This window comes from Stenella coeruleoalba (genome assembly GCF_951394435.1).
Source record: "Stenella coeruleoalba genome assembly, chromosome: 3".
Taxonomy (NCBI): domain Eukaryota; kingdom Metazoa; phylum Chordata; class Mammalia; order Artiodactyla; family Delphinidae; genus Stenella; species Stenella coeruleoalba.
Genome location: NC_137148.1, coordinates 107,535,852 through 107,559,208, shown reverse-complemented (window position 1 = coordinate 107,559,208; position 23,357 = coordinate 107,535,852). Strand labels below are relative to the sequence as shown.

Genomic DNA, 23,357 nt, shown 5'->3' with positions numbered 1-23,357 from the left:
ACTGAAGCCCACACGCCTGGAGCTCATGCTTCACAACAAGAGAAGCCACCATAATGAGAAGCCCACACACCATAACGAAGAGTAGCCCCCACTGGTCGCAACCAAGAAGGGCCCGCATGCAGCAACGAAGATCCAATGCAGCCCAAAATAAAATATAAAAAATAAATAAATTTATTAAAAAATAAATCAATGAATAAAAATATAGAGAGATATAAAATAACAAAAAAAGAAGCAGAATCACAGATCTAGAGAACTAGTTATCAGTGGAGGTTGGAGTAGCAATACAGGAGTGGGGGAATGGGAGGTACAAACTATTGGGTGTAAGATAGTCTCAAGGATGTATTGTACAGCAGAGGGAGTAGAGCCAATAATTTGTAATATTAAAATTGACAGTAACCTTTAAAACTTGTATAAAAATGTTTTAAAAAATTAAAAATAAAATATATAGAGGTTGTGGTTTATATATAGTAAAAAAAAAAAAGAAGTTAAAAGAAAATGGATGGAAAAAGATATGTAATGTTAAGTTAACAGTAATCAAAGTAGACTAGAAAGGCTATTTTACCATCAAAGTCGATTTTAGAGCAAAATATTACCTGGGAAAAAGGTCATTTCATTTTTCAATTTTCAATTTCCCTATCAATTCCAAACCATCTTTTTACTATTTTCCAAAAGTCCTTCAAAGGGCAACTATTCCTGTTTTCTTTTCTTTTTTTTTTTTGGGTCATGGATTTCCACCATCCGTTCTTTTTTAGTAGCTTTTTGTTATTTCAAAAGGAATTTAGAGATAGGGAGAAATGGTAATATCATATTTTCAATGTGCCATCTTGATCAGATAATCATTAAATACAATCCGAGTAATTTCTGCCATACATTTAAAGGAAATGAGCCACTGGTGATGGGTTTGGGAGAAGGCCATCATATACTTATTTGGCGGAAGGACATTTGATGAAATTAGTTTAATTTGTGATGCTCTGTAGGAAGTAAAATTGAAGCTATGCAAATGAAAGGGCCTATAAATTATGGTATCAAGTTTCCAACTTAGACTAAAACTAAGTTAGATAGATATTGCCCTACACTTATGCTGAACTCTTAAAGAATAGAAGCCACGACTTATTCATTTCTCTAGTCCTAATGCATGCACAGTGTCAGGATCTTTCTACATATTCAGGGAATGTTTGTAGAATGACTGAAAATAAAGGTTAACATTTCTAATATTTGTAATGAATTGTAAGCAGCTGGATACAATTTTATTTACATTTTTGGCACTGACTCGACATTTTTATCTTTTTGGAGGTCCTACCAATTAATCCATATTTTCAAAATGTCCAAGTATATTTCTACAGAACTTATAACTTTTTAAGTCACATTCATTCACCTTGTACTTCCCTGATAATTGTAAATGTCTGTTACAAGAAATGAATGCACATGGACACCAGGAAAATACTGTTCCTGCTGGAAGTACAAGCCTGTCATCATGTACTAATTTTTTAAAACAAATAAAAGCATGATTTTTATTGGGTAAATATATAAGGATCCAAAAAAATTTGAAAAACACTGCTATGCTGACTAATGGTCAGAATGTTTTTGTAGAAATTCCCTAAACAAGTTTGTGAGAAAGCGTTACCCTTCTTGTCCCTTTTTTTTGCTTGTGTTTGATTTCATTTATTTTAATCAGTGTTTTTTCCAAGCCTAATGATGTTGTTTGCTAGTCTTCCCATGTTACATCAAATGAATTTGAAAACCCTCTGAGACATCTAAATAGCAAATGCAGTAAATATTCATCATGTGGAATTAATAATGGCATCTTGAAATGTTCAACTTTTTTAATGGTCTCTCTTTACCACAAAGAACCATCACCCAATATGGTATTAAAAACAAAGGAGGGCCATGGCTAGATTTTATGGCACATTGACAGGAGAAAAAGCAGAACTGTGAGATCACCCTGGTGACGAGCTCTGAATAGCCCACTTCCAAAACTTGAAGTCTTATCAAGTATGTTGGGAAAATCAGAACCTGGATTTATGTTTACTCAGACAATACTTCTAATAAGAAATGAACGAAATAATTATGAATTGGTTGAATAAATGAATATCCAATTCATTGCTAATTTCTGATACAGTAGAATTGCAAACAATAGCTTTCTATTGATCCCAAGACTTTATCAGACTTACACAGTAAAAATTAGAACTTCCCAGTCAGATGTTAAATTATATAGAGCATATGAAGGAGCTTTGCAAAATGTCATGTGATTTCTGGTTTATGGAAAAAGCTTTATCTTGAGTTACATTCAATTTGCCTACCTTATTTATTTGTTATTATCAAGTATAATAGAAAAAAAGAAAGGAAAAGGGGCAAAGATTAACAAAATCAAGTAACGGAAGACTGGAGGTCACTGCGATTTTTTTAAATGTGCTTTATTGGTTGGGTGGTACTTATTTTTGGACTATTATTTTTGCCTTTCCTGTTAAAATAAACTTTAAATGCTAGAAAAATTAACTAGATCTGCAAATTGTTGTGGTTACTTTTATTCCTGCCACTCTTCTTATTAACTTCCACTTGGAAAAAGAATACTCCAAGAATTGGTGACAGTAATTTTAGTTCCATGTGTTAAATTTATTTAACTGAACTGTTTGGAAATTTCAGAATTTTAGGCTAGCTTGATACCAAAATTAATATATTTAGATTTTGTCTCTAGTAACCACTGGAAGATTTTTTTGAATGTATAATTTCCAAACAACTAGAATAAAGAGAAAAGAACAAAGAAGACTCAATGAGTTAGTGAAAGGGAGGAAAGATAAAAAATAAAACAAACCAAGAAAAACCCCAAAGCTCCAAAACAAAACCAAACCAAATAGGTCTTGACAAATCCAAAGTGTCTGTTAGTTAGATTAACTTTACAGACTATGTGGAACACAACTCACGTACTATCTCCTTTATAGCCTTTTCTTAAAACTCTGTTAAATATGAAGGTTAAAGCATCCACTGGTTCAATTTTCCTGGCAGACAGAAGAATTTCCATTTTGTCAAACATTTGGAAATCAAATGTTGGTATTTTTCATACAATTATTGTCAAGAAACATTTCCTTGGGGATATCAAACTATCTGCCAGTGGAAGGGACTAAAAAAACATGTTTGTCCATTTGTTCTGCCTCAAGAGACTGTATCCCTTTGCCACCTCTGTACCAACTGGTTATGAAAACACATCTGAACATATTAAAACTAACTATCTCAGCAACAGACACCCACTGCCTTTCAGAACAGGCCAAAGTAATGTCAGTGGTGCCACTGACACAACTTAAATTTAGATGCAATTAGACTTTGACCCCTGCTTTATTTGCCAAAATTTGAGCTGTTTGCTGCTATTTGTTGAAGATCCTTCTATGTCACCAGAATGTTTATTTCAAAAGCACCATAAACATTGTTCTTGAAAGAACACATGACTTTTCAGAGACTCTTCACAAGCAGAGAGATGCTTCTTTTCTCCTTGTCTCCTAATGTGTGTATGAGTGAATATACACATATAACGGGGCCAAACTAAAGTTTGCAAACATGGCTATTGAAAAATTAAAATTTTAAAATGAAATTTATGTAGGAGTCTTATTTCTACTAGTAATTGTAGGTGGATGTTTTCCGAAGAGGGTTGAATGAAACAACACCAAGCTAAAGTGAGATGAAGATCAAAACAGATAGTTTCTTTTTTTTTTTTTCTGTCTTGATGAAAGAAAATAGGAAGATCTGACTACATACATCAGAATGTATGGAAGTTCTAGTTCATGCTAATTAAGAAGAATTTATCTGGATGGACTTTCTAGGCCTCTGGCAGAACTGAAAGCTCAATAAACTCCAAATATTGTTATCATCTACGGGCAACTGGAAAAGAGTTTGGAAGTCAAGATTAGTCAAATTAGATAAATTCAGGTTTCCCAGGGAAAAGTCTCAGAATACAAGTGACTGGGAAGTATAAAGGTGCAAGTAAAGAGTGTTCCTCCATAGAAAAAAACACAGAACAGACTACTGATGAATAATCAAATTAACAAGATAAGAAATATATAAGGACAGATGTCCCTGGTGATCTAATCATGAAATTAATCATTAATTATTGTACAAATGAACAAGAATAAAAAGTCATAATATTAAATGGTACATCACTATAAGTACTTTCACTCACTAGTGATTACAGTACACATCTTACAATGGTGTCAAGAACAAGGGTATCAAGAAAATTTGCAGTATTTACCACAGTGAATTCACCTGCTATACCTACATATCATTAGTTATCTTTGTGGAAAGAAAAAAAAATCTAAATAATAAGGGAATGACCAAATTATCCTTGTAGATATCCTCAAAGAAATACTGTGTGGGAATTAAAGATGCTTATTAAACAGAGTAATGTGAAAATCTTATGGTGTTCTAATGATAAACCAAGAAAATTTAGCACAACAAAATTTACATGTAAAGCTTTATCAAAACTATGTAAACCACAATCTATGCATAGAAACACATCAAAACAGTTACTGAAGTTTTCTTCACGAGCTGTTATCATCAATGATACATATTTCTCTTCTTTTTACCTTCCTGTATGTTGTAAATTATAAATCTTACAGCACACTTTATTTTTATAAAATGTAAAGTGTTCTTTAGGCTCATTTAGGCTATGTAGAAGTGTCTATTTAATTCCCTTTCCAGATACTATCTAACGTTACTACATTTACTTAACTCTTGAGACAAAAATTTTTTTATAGTCCCCTCAGCTTCTATCTCACTTGCTTCCTCTTAAGCCTGATTTAAATGAATTAAACACAGTCAGGTGATCAACTGTGAACAACAAATAATCATTTTGCTATTTTCCCACTTCACAGATCAGATCGTTTTCTTTAATTAACTGAACTATTTGACATTGTATTGTTTCCCCCAATTGCTGCACTCCATCTTTTTTATGTACTCTTAAACCAAGATAAAATTAAGCATACTACCAACATATATGAGAGAAGTGAAAGTGTTATGCATGTGTCAGCTTACGAAAAACTCCACAACACTCAAATGTAGTTTTTTAGGCTATCAACAACAGAAACCATACCAAAACAAGCTATCTCTGGAAATTAGTTTGCTCTCTTCTTTCTAAATTTCCTCAAGTATTCCATCTTACTTTAAAGGTTTGGTTAACTCTCCTCAGTTTTTACATAATTACCTTTAATTGAGAGTCTTTCCTCGGGTAAGTATCAAAGGTAATCACAATACAATGATATCATTTATTTCCACTGTCTTTTATGCATACAGATAGCAAGGTGTCTAGTATAGTTAACACAGCTGGAGTATACAGGTCTACTGAATTCCTTACATTTTGTACTTAGAGTCACAGATTTAATTTTCCTGAATTATGCTAATTAAGATGTATAAAGGCCAAAGTTCTAGTACATCCCTAAATCCTAATGATTTAAAAAGTGTGTCTAAATGTTCTTAGTCCTTCTATGCTTAGTTCAAATAAAAGTCCAGAAAACAAATGACTGCCTCTTATTGGTCTATTATGACAGGTGAAAATATTTCAATGCTCATTAAAATTTATTTTTAAAATGAGGAAATTTTCTTTTCACACAAGTTCTATTTATACATCATTAAAGACCAAAACCAAAATAGTCCAACAGAAGAATGAAAAGAAAAAATTGTGACTGATTGGGGTAACTGCTCCTATTTGCTAAATCCTAGTTTTTATTTGACAACCCTAGTTTTGCTTGTATAGTTGGTATTTCAATGTATAAAAGTCTGAAGTCAACACAGAAGTCAAAAATTATAAAGTCAAATGGAAACCAAAAGGGCAAAACATATAATTTGTGTCATATGCCATAACACATTTTCTCATGGTTAGGATTTTGTATTGATGGCCTCTGATCTCTAGTTCAGCCATCCACAATTTTTGAGCAAATTACGAGATGAGAAGGGAAGAGGAAAGTTACTGCCCTCACTAAGAGCCTATGAATAGAACCAAAGGACCTATATCTGTTCTGTATACATGGTGAAGGTAGTGTGGCTCATAGTTTTATTGATTACACTTTTATACAAAATACTGTCCATTTCCTGTTTTCTTTATTTCTTTGTCACTTTCTTGCCATAGTTGTCTTCCAAGAATGAAGAAACAGACAGTGGGGTAAAAAATATAGTAAGAGCTTTGGATGCGGAGCTCCACTTAGTTCTTAGGTAACCTAGACCAGTTATTTTTCCGAACCTCAGAGTCTTCATCTAATAAAAGGGGTAATGTTATCTATGTGCTTCTCAGTAATTTTGAGTCTCAATAAAATGATGTTAGTACAGTTATACTAAAAAAGTATAGTAATATCAATTATTTTATTATATCTTCTTTGCTTACAGTATTCAGCTTCAGCATGTAGAAGCTTATTAATAATTACTTCAATATTTTAACAATGCCTATATATAGAGTGGCTATATAAATTTTTGCCCAAAATATATAATAATTACTCCAGACAGAGGGTATATAGTTAAGCAACTTATAACTACTGAGCTGGATGAGTTTTCAGCATATCACTAGACACAAATGAACTCCAGCAAGTAATTTAACACTTTAAAATTGCCTACTTGCCAAATGCCATGCTATGTAAAAGAACTGAAATGGAAGATTACTGTCATTATTTGAACAATTCAAACCAAAACACCACTTTTGTCTCTTTTGTCTCTTTTCACAAGTAAATGGCTTTTGAACTCAATTTCACCTTTAAAAAAAAAAAAAAGGAAACTTGGTCTGTTTTTCACTAATTTCATTTCCTAAAAACTCTGCTTAGTGCTATGCATAAATTCTCTATCATAGTAACAACCCTATGTAGTAGATGTTATCATCTCCATTTTTCATATAGAGAAACTGAGTTCCCAGAGGTTACAGAGGATTTCCCTGAAACACAAATAAGCTACATTCTCAAAACTATGTACTGCAAAGATGTACTTCTTAAAGTTGTAATGAAAAACGGTTTGTGTGAATTTAAAGCCAATGTACTTAAATACTACTCTATATCAACTACAAAATATAGTACCTGTCATATAGCAATTCCTCAAAAATGGTCACTACATTGTCATTAATAATACTTACAATGATCACAGACATATCATAAGGAACACCAAGTCATGGTAAGAGTCTATAAAGATCTCTTCATTTAAAAATATTATCAAGAATGTTCAAATGATCTTCTGGACAGAATAATAAAAAGTCAATCACAGTGGCAAATTAGAGTGCTTTTTTTCTCATAATTTTACAGGTCACTTAAATGAATACTGTAAATTAATCAAATTTCCTGGGCTCTAGGAGCATATCAGAATAAAATTGCCTAGAGTGTTCTTTCTATAGAGACCATTACACTGCAGCACCATTAGATTAACAACTTCATTGTGAGAGAGGAAAGGGAAAGTCACTTAATTTATAACAGTGATAAATTACTTCAATTCAAAATTGAATTAGTAAGCACACATTTCAGAAATGAAGTTCAAATCTTCAATAGACTTATATAGCCCCTTTTAAAAACAAGAACGTCCATTACTTTCAATTTAATACAACATCAAGTATTATCAACAACAGAATATTTCTGTTAAAAGCATATTCATTTTTAAAGTAGTTTTAGAAAGCAATTAGATATTAAAACCCCTATATATCTACATTTAGTATGCTACTAATAATAACTGTAGTACAAAACTGATTTGTTTGACTTTACATAGACAATTTGGATAGGTAAACATAATGATCAGAAATTTCCAAAAATACAATGGAAAAAAAGTTTTCCCCTTTAACAAAATAAAAGATAGGACACTTTAATTGGAACCGTGCCAAGGTTCCATACAATGTTTACTACTTAAAGTTGCTACCGGGAGTATCTGGTTGGTTATTCTAAACACGGATTTCATCTTACTTGGATTTGGAGCAGTTACTGATGCACCTGGGGCCAGGTACTCAGCTGTGCCCCATGTTCTCTCCCATGACTTGACCAGTGACACAAAGACTACAAGCTGATGTGAACAGTTGCATGCTGAACCCAAGATTTAGATACTAGAAACGGAGACAAGACATTAGCAAATCTTCCTGGTAGCACTGTCAAGTTCTTGAACTTGCACAGCTTGCTAATTAGACCATATACCCAATTAGAGACAATTAATACATGCCTTTTGGTGGGTTTTTTTCATAGTGCCCCTAGTGGCTCGTGAGATGATGACTACATATGGCAACAGCCTCAAGAGAGACCTGGCTTATTGCAGGAACAGGAAATGTAGGAACGTTTTCCCAAATGAGTTCCCCTAGTTCTCTGTGTTCCAGTCACGCTGGCCTTCATTCAATTTTTCATACTCTGCAGGTGCCTACAGTTCCTACTCCTGGATTTACCCCATTATAATATTTTATAATCATGTACTTACTGTGATTATTTGATTAATTTCTTTCTCCATCACTAGTGAAGGCCAAATCCATGTCCACTTTGCTTACTTGAGAAGAAGCAGAGTGGAGTGGTCAAAAGCATGGGTTTTGGAGCCAAACTACCTGACTTTCCTACAGTGAGTTATTTAACTTCTGTCTCAATGTTGTTATCTAAATATGGGGATAGCAATAATATTTACTTCGTGAGAAGTACTGAGGAGTAAATGGATTTAAAAAACCCACAAACACTTAAACCATATCTTGGTACCAGGAGGACTTAATAAGAATCAGCTTATTATTATTTGTTTATTCCTAACAACTTTCACAGTGCTGGTTTGATAGTATTAGATAGTAAGCACTCCATACATTAAAATAAATGCACACCACACATGCATAAATGAATGAATGACTAAATCTTCTGGAGTTATCCCAATATCCTTTTTGGTTTCATCACATCACACCTATTCAAGGTTTGACATTGCCTACCAAAAACTTAGCCAAGGATTAGTGCTACTTGATCCTGCATCACGGAACAGACATCATCTCTGGATGCTCTTGAAAAGTTCTGGCTTTGGAGTTCAGAGGCCAGAGATCTGATCCTACCACTCTTAAATGAATAGCTCAGTGTCATGGTTTGGTACTAGCACCTTCAAAATATTATTTTTTCTTCTAAGAAACTGAGAAAGAATACAGAAAATTCATTGACAACATCTGAGCTCAGAAAACCTTTGGGTATATTCAAAATTGCCTTACAATTGTGAAACAAGAGCATCTCCTTCTGATAACCACACTGTACATGGAGATTTCATATCAATAATGACATATTATTGGACACTTACCATGTTTCAAGAATTTAACATACATAATCCCCAATCATAACAACCCTAAGGGGGAAGTGCCGTTATTTCAATTTTATCAGGGAGAAACTTCATAAAAGTTAAGGAACTTGAGCAAACTCACACAACAAGAAAAGGAAGGCGTGTGATTGGAATACTACAGCACCTCATTTTATTCTTGTATATGTTACTCCGTATTCAGTAAATTAGCACAAATATCTTCTAAAGGAAAGATAATTGTTAAATGGTTACATTTTTAACACATTGAAGGCAATTAGTAAAGATGTTAAAACATCAGTAAATGTGGTTTGCCTTCAAATGTCAAAGATAAAAATAAGACTAAAGTATTTCTGGCATCTTTACTGGACATCCCATCTTTGGGAACAAGGTAAGGCAATGGTTTTACTCATCTTTCCTCAGGAACACAGCTAAGATTTAGTGGGTAGATTAAATTTAGTATGGAGCTACTACATGCAGATGTCTGTTATAAAGTAGATTTAGATCCTGTTATTGTCATATTTATAGAAAAGTACACTTCCATTGGCTTTAATGTGTGAAAAAGTAAGATCTTTCCTAATAGGGGAACCCTGGAGGACATCTGTCCAAGGAGAAGAACCTATACCCAAACTGACCATAACAGCACGAAAAGTATTTATTTATACTGTATCTTAAAGTCCTATGACCAGGCTTTAAATGGCCAAACAGGATTTTATCTTGGCAGACAAGAATAAACTGCCCCAGCTGAGAAAAGCAATGAGGAGAGAATCCAGATGAGTGAGTTTTCCTTATGTTTCTTTAAGATGCAGTCAGTTATATAGTGATGCTCACAGATCCACTGAACAAGACAGCCTTAACATTCCTCTCAGTTAGACTAAACTTTAGACAAGTTTCTTCCTGCCTATAAGACTCTGAACTCCCTTTTCCTAGAGCATTTCCTTTAGACAATTTGGAATTGTAAATTCTTTATCTGTTCCTTTGAGATGGAAATCTTCTCCCAGTCTCTTGTTTTACAACCTAGGAAGGTCTTTCTAAAGGCCCAGGGAGCCAATCTTCCCACTGAAATGTAATCATCAAGAAAAACAGAGCCCCAGCCCCTATCTCCCAGTCTTATGGGAGGTTAGGAGCCAAATTTCCACAAGAGTCAGGTAGCAAACACAGGTGGTCTAATCACATTGACCAACTTCCCCATCTCCAAAATCCTCTAGTACTTTTCCACCAGTTTACCTCAGTGCTTAAAAACACTCCCACCTTGGTTTTTTTTTTTCCAGCAGAAGTTGAGTTCAATCTCTCTCCCCTCTTGCAATAGTCTTAAATAAAGTTTTCCTTGCCTGTTTAACTCTCAGGTGCAATTTTCATTGAAATCTCAGAGCCACTTCTTTCAGAAATACACTGCTGCGTGGTCAACTATCTAGCAGCCCTACATCCACTCTATAATCAAATTGCCAAAATAACTTGTAATACCCACTCCAGTCATTATTCCCCATTCCCTCTCACCAGCTTTGTGTATGACTCCAGCACAGAACCAATAACACTAAGTTATGAATTTTTTTTGTTCCACTAGACTGTGAGCTACTGGAAGAGAAAGTTTTTTTTCACTTTTCTAATCCCAGGGTCTAAGCCAGTGCCTGCAGGACACACTCATATCACTCTAGGGGGAGCATCTAGGCAACCTTCTAGTACAAGGGTCCCCAACCCAGGCTGCATGCACAGCAGGAGGTGAGGAACTGGGCTGCACAGCAGATGAGCAGTGGGTGAGCAAGCGAAGCTTCATCTGTATTTACAGCCACTCCCCATCACTCACATTACTGCCTGAGCTCCACCTCCTGTCAGATCAGCAATGTATTAGATTCTCACAGAAGTGTGAACCCTACTGTGAACTATGCACATGCAGGATCTAGGTTGTGTGCTCCTTATGAGAATCTAATGCCTAATGATCTGAGATGGAGCTGAGGCGGTGATGCCAGCACTGGGGAGCGGCTGCAAATACAGATTATCATTAGCAGAGAGGTCTGACTGCACAGAGACCATAATAAATCAATTGCTTCCAAATTCATATCAAAACCCTATCAGTGAATGGCAAGTGACAATTAAGCTGCATCTGGTGGTAGGCTTTACAGTGGCAAGTGAGTTGATGTACTTCAATTGTACAGCTGCATCTGGTGGCAGGCTTTAAGTCAGAATCCGACACTTATTTTAGTCTTTGCATGGCTCACCCATTATTTTAGTTACCACTTCCGTCCTCGCCTCTTTCCCGCACCGCACACTTGTCTCAGTCACAGTTATGGTAAGCCCACAAGCTAACCCTAGCCAAAATGAGTAAAAAACAAATGTCGCTGGAGAGCTTCTTTGAAAAAGGGGGAAAGACCCAATGATGAGATAGCAGAAGACTCTAAGGCTGCCACCAAATGAAAGCTGCATTTAAAAGAAAATACCAAGAGTCCTACTTAAATTACGGGTTCATTGCAACATGTGATTCACATTCTCCAAGCCTACTTTGTATAATATGTGGCAACTGGCTATCCAACAAAGCCATGAAACCTTCAAAACTGCTTCACCACATGGAGACCAAGCACCCTGCATTAAAAGACAAGCCTTTGGAGTTTTTAAAAGAAAAAACATGAACATGAAGAACAGAAGCAAGGCCACCACTTCATCAACTGTGTCTGCACTGAGACCATCATTCTTAGTGGCTAACTGCATTGCCAAAGCTAACAAGCCCTTTACTATCAGTGAAGAGTTGATCCTGCCTGCTGCTAAGGACATTTGTCGTGAACTTTCAGGAGAGGCTGCAGTTCAAAAGGTGTTACTCTTTTGGCTAGTACCATAACTAGATGAGTTGATGAAACAGCAGAGGATACTGAGGCACAATTGTTAGAGAGGATTAATGAGTCACCGTGGTACACAATCCAGGTTGACGAGTCTACCGATGTTGATAACAAGGCAACAATGCTTGTTTTTGTGCAATATATTTTTCTGGAGGATGTGCATAAGGATATGTTATGTGCACTTTTGTTGCCAACCAACACCACAGCTGCAGAACTATTCAGGTCTTTGACTGATTACATATCAGGAAAACTGAACTGGTCATTTTGTGTCAGTATATGCATGGACAGAGAGGCTGCCATGACTGTATGGCTTTCTGGATTCACTACTCAGGTCAAAGAGGTCGCTTCTGAAAGTGGGTCTACACACTGTGTCATCCATTGAGAAATGCTGGCTAGCCAAAAACTGTCACGTAAACTTAACAATGATTTGCAGGATGTGATTAAAATTATCAACCACGTTAAAGTACATGCCCTTAACCCACGTCTGTTCACGCAGCTCTGTGAGGAGACGGATGCACACATGTCTTCTCTTATACACAGAAGTGAGATGGCTTTCTAAAGGTAGATCACTGACCAGAGTTTTTGAGTTACGAGAGCCACTCCAGAGATTTCTTTTAGAAAACCAGTCACCACTGGCAGCACACTTCAGTGACACAGATGGGTCGCAAAACTTGCTTACTTGTGTGACATATTCAATCTGCTCAGTGAACTCAATCTGTCACTTCAGGGGAGAATGACAACTCTGTTCAAGTCAGCAGGTAAAGTGGCTGCATTCAAAGCGAAACTGGAATTATCGAGGCGACGAGCGAACATTGGGATTTTTGACATGTTTCAAACATTAGGAGAGATTTTGAAAGAGACTGAGCCAGGGCCTTCTTTCTCCCAGCTGGTGCATGATCACCTATCTCAGCTTTCAAAAGAGTTTGAGCATTACTTCCCAACCACGAAGGACCCCCTAACTGGGAAGGAATGGATCCGTGACCCATTTATGAATAAGCCAGGTGAATCGATTTTGTCCACGCTAGAAGAGGATCAACTGCTTGAGATCGCAAATGATGGTGCCCTTAAAAGTATGTTTGAGACAACTTCAAATCTCCATACGTTCTGGATTAAAGTCAAGGTGGAATATCCTGAGACGGCCACAAAAGCACTGAAAAGCCTGCTTCCATTTCCAACATCCAATCTTTGAGAAGCAGGGTTTTCTGCAGTGATAGCAACCGAAACGAGATTACGGAGTAGACTGGACATAAGCAACACACTTCGGGTGTCACTGTCTCCCATCACCCCCAGATGGGACCATCTAGTTGCAGGAAAACAAGCTCAGGACTCCCACCGATTCTGCGTTATGGTGAGTTGTATAATTATTTCATTATATATTGCAATGTAATAATAACAGAAATAAAGTGCACAATAAATGCAATGCGCTTGAATCATCCCCAAACCATCCCCCCTCCCCAGTACGTGGAAAAACTGTCTTCCACGAAACTGGTCCCTGGTGCCAAAAAGGCTGGGGACCGTTGTTCTAGTACCTTATATATGGGGTGACCACATAATTTCTCATCTACATCAGGACAGTTTTAGGAGTGAAAATAATTTTATATAATCTCTGAAATATTCTGTTGCCATATAAATTAGTTCTATAAAATTATGGTTAAGAAAAAATTCCCCTAAAATATTTTTTTTGTGTTAACAAATTTAGATGCTAAAGAATCATAGGCTTTCTATGATTCCAGAACAGAATATCAATTTACACAGCTACAAACAGAAGTTCAATCAAATATTCTTGTCAAAAGATATTCCAAAACACAGTTATAGAATTTCAAAGTCCATCCCATACTTCATGTGAATTCTCATCATCTAATTTCTTTAGTTCCTCTCTTGCTGTTGCAGGGATAAATTTCAATGTCTCTGTTTGAAAGCTGTCTTCAAAAATTTAATTTGATAAAGCTTAAATTTTTTGGTATGCCATCTGTTGAGTACTTTTATTAAAGATATTTAACCGATTTTTAAAAATCGAACCACAATTTATTTTGTAGTAATGGTCTACACTATTGTAGAGCATTTAGATTGAAATATTCTCCAAAGGCTCAGCGTTTCTAAAATCTACCTGATGATGGGTAGCACAGAGAAACAAAGTCATGCTGAAGTATTTATTTTATTATTTTTTTTTTGGCTGCACTGGGTCTTCGTTGTTGTGTGCGGGTTACCTCTAGTTGTGGCAAGCAGGAGCTACTCTTCATTGTGGTGCATGGGCTTCTCATTGCAGTGGCTTCTCTCGTTGCAGAGCACGGGCTCTAGGTGCATGGGCTTCAGTAGTTGTGGCTCGCGGGCTCTAGAGTACAGGCTCAGTAGTTGTGGCACACGGGCTTCAGTAGTTGTGGCTCGCGGGCTCTGGAGTACAGGCTCAGTAGTGGTGGCACACGGGCTTCAGTAGTTGTGGCTCGTGGGCTCTAGAGTACAGGCTCAGTAGTTGTGGCACATGGGCTTAGTTGCTCTGCAGCATGTGGGATCTTCCCGGACCAGGGATCGAACTTATGTACCCTGCATTGGCAGGTGGATTCTTAACCACTGCTCCACCAGGGAAGCCCTGAAGTATTTATTTTTATACAACATGTCTTCCTACAACAATCTGGAGTCCAAATACTTTATATAATGTGACTTGCATATTCTAAATTTTTGCTTCTTTGTAGATTGGTAGTGTATTTCAGCTTATTTGGATGCATAATATACCTTAACAATTTCAAGTTCATTTCTGCTCCATAAATGCTTTAATTTATTAAGAACACTGTTTTTTTACTATGATGTTCTGAGTTACCAAAATCTGTATTCATATTACCAACACAAAAGAAACTCTTTTAACTTCATTTTAACTATTGAATAAATTCATAACCCTTTCAATAATGTCACTTTTGACAGAATTAACTTCTGAAAACTTTAGTTTTTTCTGTGAACTGGATTTTTAAAAATGGAATCATTGGAGAGACCTTCAAGATGGCGGAAGAGTAAGACGTGGAGATCACCTTCCTCTCCACAAATACATCAGAAATACATCTACAAGTGGAACAACTCCTACAGAACACTTACTGAATGCTAGAAGACCTCAGACTTCCCAAAAGGCAAGAAACTCCCCATGTACCTGGGTAGGGCAAAAGAAAAAACAAAGACAAAAGAATAGGGGCAGGACCTGCACATCTGGGAGGGACCTGTGAAGGAGGAAAAGTTTCCACACACTAGGAAGCCCCTTCACTGGTGGAGCTGGGTGGGGGGGCAGGGGGGAACCTTTGGAGCCATGGAGGAGAGTGCAGCAACAGGGGTGCAGAGGGCAAAACAGAGAGATTCCTGCACAGAAGACAGGTGCCAACCAGCACTCAACAGCCCGAGAGGTTTGTCTACTCACCCACTAGGGTGGGTGGGGGCTGGGAGCTGAGGCTTGGGCTTCGGAGGTCAGATCCCAGGGAGAGGACTGGGGTTGGCTGCAGGAACACAGCCTGAATGGGTCTAGTGCGCCACAGCTAGCCCAGAGGGAGTCCAGGAAAAAGTCTGGAACGGCCTAAGAGTCAAGAGTCCATTGTTCCAGGGTACGCGAGGAGACGGGATTTAGAACACCGCCTAAACGAGCTCCAGAGACAGGCGCGAGCCGCAGCTATCGGCACAGACCCCCGAGACGGGCATGAAACGCTAAGGCTGCTGCTGCCGCCGCCACCAACAATCCTGTGTGCAAGCACAGGTCACTATCCACACCTCCCCTCACAGGAGCCTGTGCAGCCCGCCGCTGCCAGGATCCCGAGATCCAGGGACAACTTCCCCGGGAGAATGCAAGGCACGCCTCAGGCTGATGCAACATCATGTTGGCTTCTGCCGCCGCAGGCTCGCCCCACATCCGTACCCCTCCCTGGCCCCGGCCTGAGTGAGCCAGAGCCCTGTAATCAGCTACTCCTTTAACCCTGTCCTGAGTGAAGAACAGATGCCCTCAGGCGACCTACATGCAGAGGCGGGTCCAAATCCAAAGCTGAACCCCAGGACCTGTGCTAACAAAGAAGAGAAGGGGAAATCTCTCCCAGAAGCCTCAGGAGCAGCAGATAAATCTCCACAATCAACTTGATGTATCCTGCATCTGTGGAATACCTGAAAGGACAATGCATAGTCCCCAAATCTAGCTGGTGTACTTTGGGAGCAACAATATATATATGTTTTCCTTTTTCTCTTTTTGTGAGTGTGTATGTGTATGCTTCTTTGTGTGACTTTGTCTGTACAGCTTTGTTTTTACCATTTGTCCTAGGGTTCTCTCCATTTTTTTTTACCTTTTTTATTTTTAATAATTATTTTTTAATAACTTTATTTTATTTTACTTTATTTTTTACTCTTTCTTTCTTTTTTTCTCCCTTTTCTTCTGACCCGTGTGGCTGACAGCGTCTTGGTGCTCTGGCCAGGTGTCAGGCCTGTGCCTCTCAGGTGGGAGAGCCAAGTTTAGGATACTGGTCCACCAGAGACCTCCCGGCTCCACGTAATATAAAGCAGTGAAACGTCTTCCAGAGATCCCCATCTCAATGCTAAGACCCAGCTCCACTCAACGACCAGCAAACTAGCACTGGACACCCTATGCCAAACAACTAGCAAGACAGGAACACAACCCCACCCAGTAGCAGAGACACTGACTAAAATCATAATAAGGTCAAAGACACGCCAAAACACATGACCAGACGCGGTCCTGCCCATCAGAAAGACAAGATCCAGCCTCATCCACCAGAACACAGGCACTAGTCCTCTGCACCAGGAAGCCTACACAACCCACTGAACCAACCTTACCAATGGGGACAGACACCAAAAACAACAGGAAATACGAACTTGCAGCCTGCGAAAAGGAGACCTCAAACACAGAAAGTTAAGCAAAATGAGAAGACAGAGAAACACACAGCACATGAAGGAGCAAGGTAAAAACCCACCAGACCAAACAAATGAAGAGGAAATAGGCAGTCTACCTGAAAAAGAATTCAGATTAATGATAGTAAAGATGATCCAAAATCTTGGAAACAGAATGGAGAAAATACAAGAAACGTTTAACAAGGACCTAGTAGAACTAAAGAGCAAACAAACAATGATGAACAACACAATAAATAGAATTAAAAATTCTCTACAAGGACTCAATAGCAGAGTAACTGAGGCAGAAGAACAGATAAGTGACCCGGAAGATAAAATAGTGGAAAAAACTACTGCAGAGCAGAATAAAGAAAAAAGAATGAAAAGAATTAAGGACAGTCTCAGAGACCTCTGGAACAACATGAAACACAACAACATTTGAATTATAGGGGTTCCAGAAGCAAAAGAGAAAAAGAGAGGAAGGGAGAAAATATTTGAAGAGATTATACATGAAAACTTCCCTAATATGGGAAAGGAAATAGTTAATCAAGTCCAGGAAGCACAGAGAGTTCCATACAGAATAAATCCAAGGAGAAACATGCCAAGACACATATTAATCAAACTATCAAAAATTAAATACGAAGAAAAAATATTAAAAGCAGCAAGGGAAAAACAACAAATAACATACAAAGGAATCCCTATAAGGTTAACAGCTGCTCTTTCAGCAAATTCTGCAAGCCAGAAGGGAGTGGCAGGACATACTGAAAGTGATGAAAGGGAAAAACCTACAACCAAGATTACTCTACCCAGCAAGGATCCCATTCAGATTTGACGGAGAAATTAAAATCTTTACAGACAAGCAAAAGCTAAGAGAATTCAGCACCACCAAACCAGCTTTACAACAAATGCTAAAGGACCTTCCCTAGGCAGGAAACACAAGAGAAGGAAAAGACCTACAATAACAAACCCAAAACAGTTAAGAAAATGGTAATAGGAACATACATATCGATAACTACCTTAAATGTAAATGGACTAAATGCTCCAACCAAAAGACATAGACTGGCTGAATGGATACAAAAACAAGACCCATATATATGCTGTCTACAAAAGACCCACTTCAGACCTAGGGACATATACAGACTGAAAGTGAGGGGATGGAAAAAGATATTCCATGCAAATGGAAACCAAAAGAAATCTGGAGTAGCAATTCTCATATCAGACAAAATATACTTTAAAATAAAGACTATTACAAGAGACAAAGAAGGACACTACATAATGATCAAGGGATCAATCCAAGAAGAAGATATAACAATTGTAAATATTTATGTACCCAACATAGGAGCACCTCAATACATAAGGCAAATGCTAACAGCCATAAAAGGGGAAATTGACAGTAAGACAATCATAGCAGGGGACTTTACCACCCCACTTTCACCAATGCACAGATTTCATCCAAAATGAAAATAAATAAGAAAACACAAGCTTTAAATGATACATTAAACAAGATGGACTTAACAGATATTTATAGGACATTCCATCCAAAAACAACAGAATACACTTTCTTCTCAAGTGCTCATGGAACATTCTCCAGGATAAATCGTATCTTGGGTCACAAATCAAGCCTTGGTAACTTTAAGAATATTGAAATCGCATCAAGTGTCTTTTCCGACCACAACGCTATGAGACTAGATATCAATTACAGGAAAAAATCTGTAAAAAATACAAACACATGGAGGCTAAACAATACACTACTTAATAACAAAGAGATCACTGAAGAAATCAAAGAGGAAATCAAAAAATACCTAGAAACAAATGACAATGAAAATACAATGACCCAAACCTATGGGAGGCAGCAAAAGCAGTTTTAAGAGGGAAGTTTATAGTAATACAACCCTACCTCAAGAAATAAGAAACATCTCAAATAAACAACCTAACCTTACACCTAACGTAATTAGCAAAAGAAGAATAAAAGAAACCCAAAGGTAGCAGAAGAAAAGAAATCATAAAGATCAGATGAGAAATAAATGAAAAAGAAATGAAGGAAACAATAGCAAAGATCAATAAAACTAAAAGCTGGCTCTTTGAGAAGATAAACAAAATTGATAAACCATTAGCCAGACTCATCAAGAAAAAAAGGGAGAAGACTCAAACCAATAGAATTAGAAATGAAAAAGGAGAAATAACAATTGACACTGTAGAAATACAAAAGATCATGAGAGATTACTACAAGCAACTCTATGCCAATAAAATGGACAACCTGGAAGAAATGGACAAATTCTTAGAAATGCACAACCGGCCAAGACTGAATCAGGAAGAAATAGAAAATATGAACAGACCAATCACAAACACTGAAATTGAAACTCTGATTAAAAATCTTCCAACAAACAGAAGCCCGGGACCAGATGGCTTCACAGGCGAATTCTATCAAACATTTAGAGAAGAGCAAACACCTATCCTTCTCAAACTCTTCCAAAATATAGCAGAGGGAGAAACACTCCCAAACTCATTCTCCGAGGCCACCATCACCCTGATACCAGAAGTAGACAAGATGTCACAAAGAAAGACAACTACAGGCCAATATCACTGATGAACATAGATGCAAAAATCCTCAACAAAATACTGGCAAACAGAATCCAACAGTACATTAAAAGGATCATAAACCATGATCAAGTGGGGTTTATCCCAGGAATGCAAAGATTCTTCAATATACGCAAATCAATCAATGTGATACACCATATTAACAAATTGAAGAATAAAACCATATGATCATCCCAATAGATGCAAAAAAAGCTTTCAACAAAATTCAACACCCATTTATGATAAAAACCTTCCAGAAAGTAGGCATACAGGGAGCTTACCTCAACATAATAAAGGCCATACATGACAAACCCACAGCCAATGTCATCCTCATCCAGAGATAAACCCATGCACATATGGACACCTAATTTACAACAAAGGACGCAAGAACATACAATGGAGAAAAGACAGCCTCTTCAATAAGTGGTGCTGGGAAAACTGGACAGTTACCTGTAAAAGAAGGAAATTAGAACCCTCTCTAACATCATACACAAAAATAAAATCAAAATGCATTAAAGACCTAAATGTAAGGCCAGACACTATAAAACTCTTAGAGGAAAACATAGGCAGAACACTCTATGACATAAATCACAGCAAGATCCTTTTTGACCAACCTCCTACAGAAATGGAAATAAAAACAGAAATAAACAAATGGGACCTAATAAAACTTCAAAGCTTTTGCACAACAAAGGAAACCATAAACCAGACGAAAAGACAATCCTCAGCATGGGAGAAGATATTTGCAAATGAAGCAGCTGACAAAGCATTAATCTCTAAAATTTACAAGCAGCTCATGCAGCTCAATATCAAAAAAAACAAACAACCCAATCCAAAAATGGGCAGAAGACCTAAATACACATTTCTCCAAAGATATACAGATTGCCAACAAAGACATGAAGGAATGCTCAACATCACTAATCATTAGAGAAATGCAAATTCAAAGTACAATAAGGTATCACCTCACACTATTAAGAATGGTCATCATCAAAATATCTTCAAACAATAAATGCAGGAGAGGGTGTGGAGAAAAGGGAACCCTCTTGCACTGCTGGTGGAAATGTATATTGATACAGCCACTATGGAGAACAGTATTGACGTTCCTGAAAAAACTAAAAATAGAACTACCATACGACCCAGTGATCCCACTACGGGGCATACACCCTGAGAAAACCATAATTCAAAAAGAGTTATGTACCACAATATTCACTGCAGCTCTATTTACAATAGCCGGGACATGGAAGCAACCTAAGTGTCCATCGACAGATGAATAGATAAAGAAGATGTGGCACACATATACAATGGAATATTACTGAGCCATAAAAAGAAATGAAATTGAGTTACTTGTAGTGAGGTGGATGGACCTAGAGTCTGTCATACAGAGTGAAGTCAGAAAGAGAAAAACAAATACCATATGCTAACACATATATATGGAATCTAAAATAATAAAATAAAAAATTGTTATGAAGAACCTAGGTGCAGGACAGGAATAAAGAGGCAGATGTTGAGAATGGACTTGAGGACATGGAGAGGGGGAAGTGTAAGCTGGGACGAAGTGAGAGAGTGGCATGGACATATATACACTACCAAATGTAAGATAGATAGCTAGTGGGAAGCAGCTGCAAAGCACAGGTACATCAGCTCGGTGCTTTGTGACCACGTAGATGGGTGGGATAGGGAGGGTGAGAGGGACACGCAAAAGGGAGAGGATATGGGGATATATGTATATGTATAGCTGATTCACTTTGTTATACAGCAGAAACTAACAACTTTTTAAAGCAATTATACTCCAATAAAGATGTTAAAAAAAAATGGAATCGTTAGAATCAGCTGGTTTCTATTTCAACCAACTGATGGTACTGACATAAAACCGACATAATTGAGCAATTCTCCTTTTGCTAATGCATTAATAGCCATCAATTCACTCTACATACACAAGAAAATCTGAAGTCATAATGAGCAAATGTAAATTTGATGAAGAACAATTATTTAATCTAAATGAAAAGTAATGTTTCTTGAGTGATAAGCAAACTGACCTTTGTAGCTACATGTATTAAATCATTATCTTTGGTCACAGTCCTAAAATAACTAATATGTTTTAAAACAGTGAAGCTTCTTAAGCAGATGTGTTCTCTGGTTTTTACACTGTCGATGTGATCACTATTGTGCCCTTGATGGACGGTAAATGTCCACAAACATTTTAAGTTAATATATTATTAAAATTGACTAACAAAAATGATGCATTTTTTTTCCATTAAATGTGTTTTGTTTTTTAAACTATATTGCTGTCAAATGATTTAATTCAAACTTGAAAACATTGCAAAACAATAAACAGTTGTACAATGATAGCATAGAATAAGCGGCCAAACCGCTGCAACAAGAAGTGGCAGCAAGACCAATGAAACTCTATTTCACATACTCCTGCCTCTAATTCCGCTGTTTACCCCTGACCCTGCCCTCGGCAGGCCTTGTAGCTTCTTACCTGTAGTAGGCTGAGACACCAAGTGGGGCGCAGGAAAAATAGTGTCAGATACTTTCCTCACCAATTCTTGGAGACGTCTTTGGGGAAAAAAAAGACAAAAATACAAATAAAAAATTAGGCACAATTCCTTGAAGGAAGCCTGTGCAGGCGTGGGGCCCTAGCTCTTATGCATCATTAGCTTCACGGTCCATCAGCCTCTGGGAGATAGCCAAGCAGAGGACAGGGCTGAGAATCCTCCAGCACAGGACACAGCAAGTACCGGCCCTGTGACGCCCGACAGAGGTAGGAACAAGCGAGGAGGCTGCTGAGGAGAGCCAGAACCAGACGACGTAAAAATTCACAGTCCAGGACAAGGAATCTGAACAGGATAAACGAAAAAATAAGTGAATGAAGTACTGAATTACCAGGGAACAATTTTTTTTTTTTTCTTTTGGAGAGGACGGGCTGAGAGGAACGCATTTTCCGAAGCGGCTCAGAGAAAGGCGGAAGTAGGCCAGAGGCCCAGCAGCGGAATCCCGATCTCACGGGATTTCCAGAGATCTCGGGGTCTGGCAGAGGCGTCTCGGGATGAGAAACACCTGGGTGCCTCTTGCGGCAGGTGTGTCGTTTGACTCAGACCACCTATCACGAAATCCCCAATGCTTGTGGATTCCTCAAACCCCGCCCCCAATCAGAGTCAGAGTGGAGTGTCACCTGGCCCCAGACGTCTGCCCAGGTGAGGGGGAATGCCCTCTGAAGAACTACCCAAAGTCAGAACGGGGGATTGAACTGTGCATACTCAGGCTGAAAAAGTAAAGCCTTCCAGGAGCCCAAAGGGCCCAGGGCTGTGACCTGGGCCTCTGGCACGGGATCCTGGAGTCCCAATCCGACGGCCGCATCTTCCAAAGCCACAGCAACCCCAATGTGCTGTTCCATTTGCACACACTCGGGTCCAATTCCTCCCAGCAGCTGAAAGGTATCTAAAATTTGTTCCGGGAGATCATCTCTGCCTGTTCCTAAGCATTTGCCTTGAAGAGCAGTCTAAGGGCATTACTCCCTGCTTCCGAACCTGCCCATCTGTCAGCACTCTATGATCTATGATTGGGGAGCTGGCTCCTTCACTCAATCCCTTCCATCAGGAAACATTCTCTCTTGTTAATACCATGGTCCACGGTCTGGTCACATGGGTGGAGTGTGGTGCTTCCCAGGAAGGACTTGGGTGTAAGCAAAAGGAGAAAGATTTCTTCTTTCATCCGAAGGCAGTCATCTAATGGCACCCATATACAGAAATCTAAGCTGTTGGATGGGTGAGGCTCCTGCACTGCCATGACTACCCTAATTAGACTAAGATTGCTTATACCTCTGAAATTTAGTTCCAAAATTCTTTGAAAACATTCTCCTTT

General features: G+C 38.0%; 1 protein-coding gene across 1 annotated transcript in view; it reads right to left on the bottom strand.

The window, feature by feature from the left end:
- The window catches only part of LOC307184875 (uncharacterized protein), a gene marked incomplete at its 5' end in the record, with an annotated part of 352,550 nt that overhangs the window by 258,143 nt on the left and 71,050 nt on the right, over positions 1–23,357 (bottom strand). The window contains one exon of the mRNA XM_079918638.1: positions 21,976–22,052. Coding sequence (XP_079774764.1) covers positions 21,976–22,052 — 77 coding nt within the window. The remainder of the gene's footprint in view (positions 1–21,975; positions 22,053–23,357) is intronic.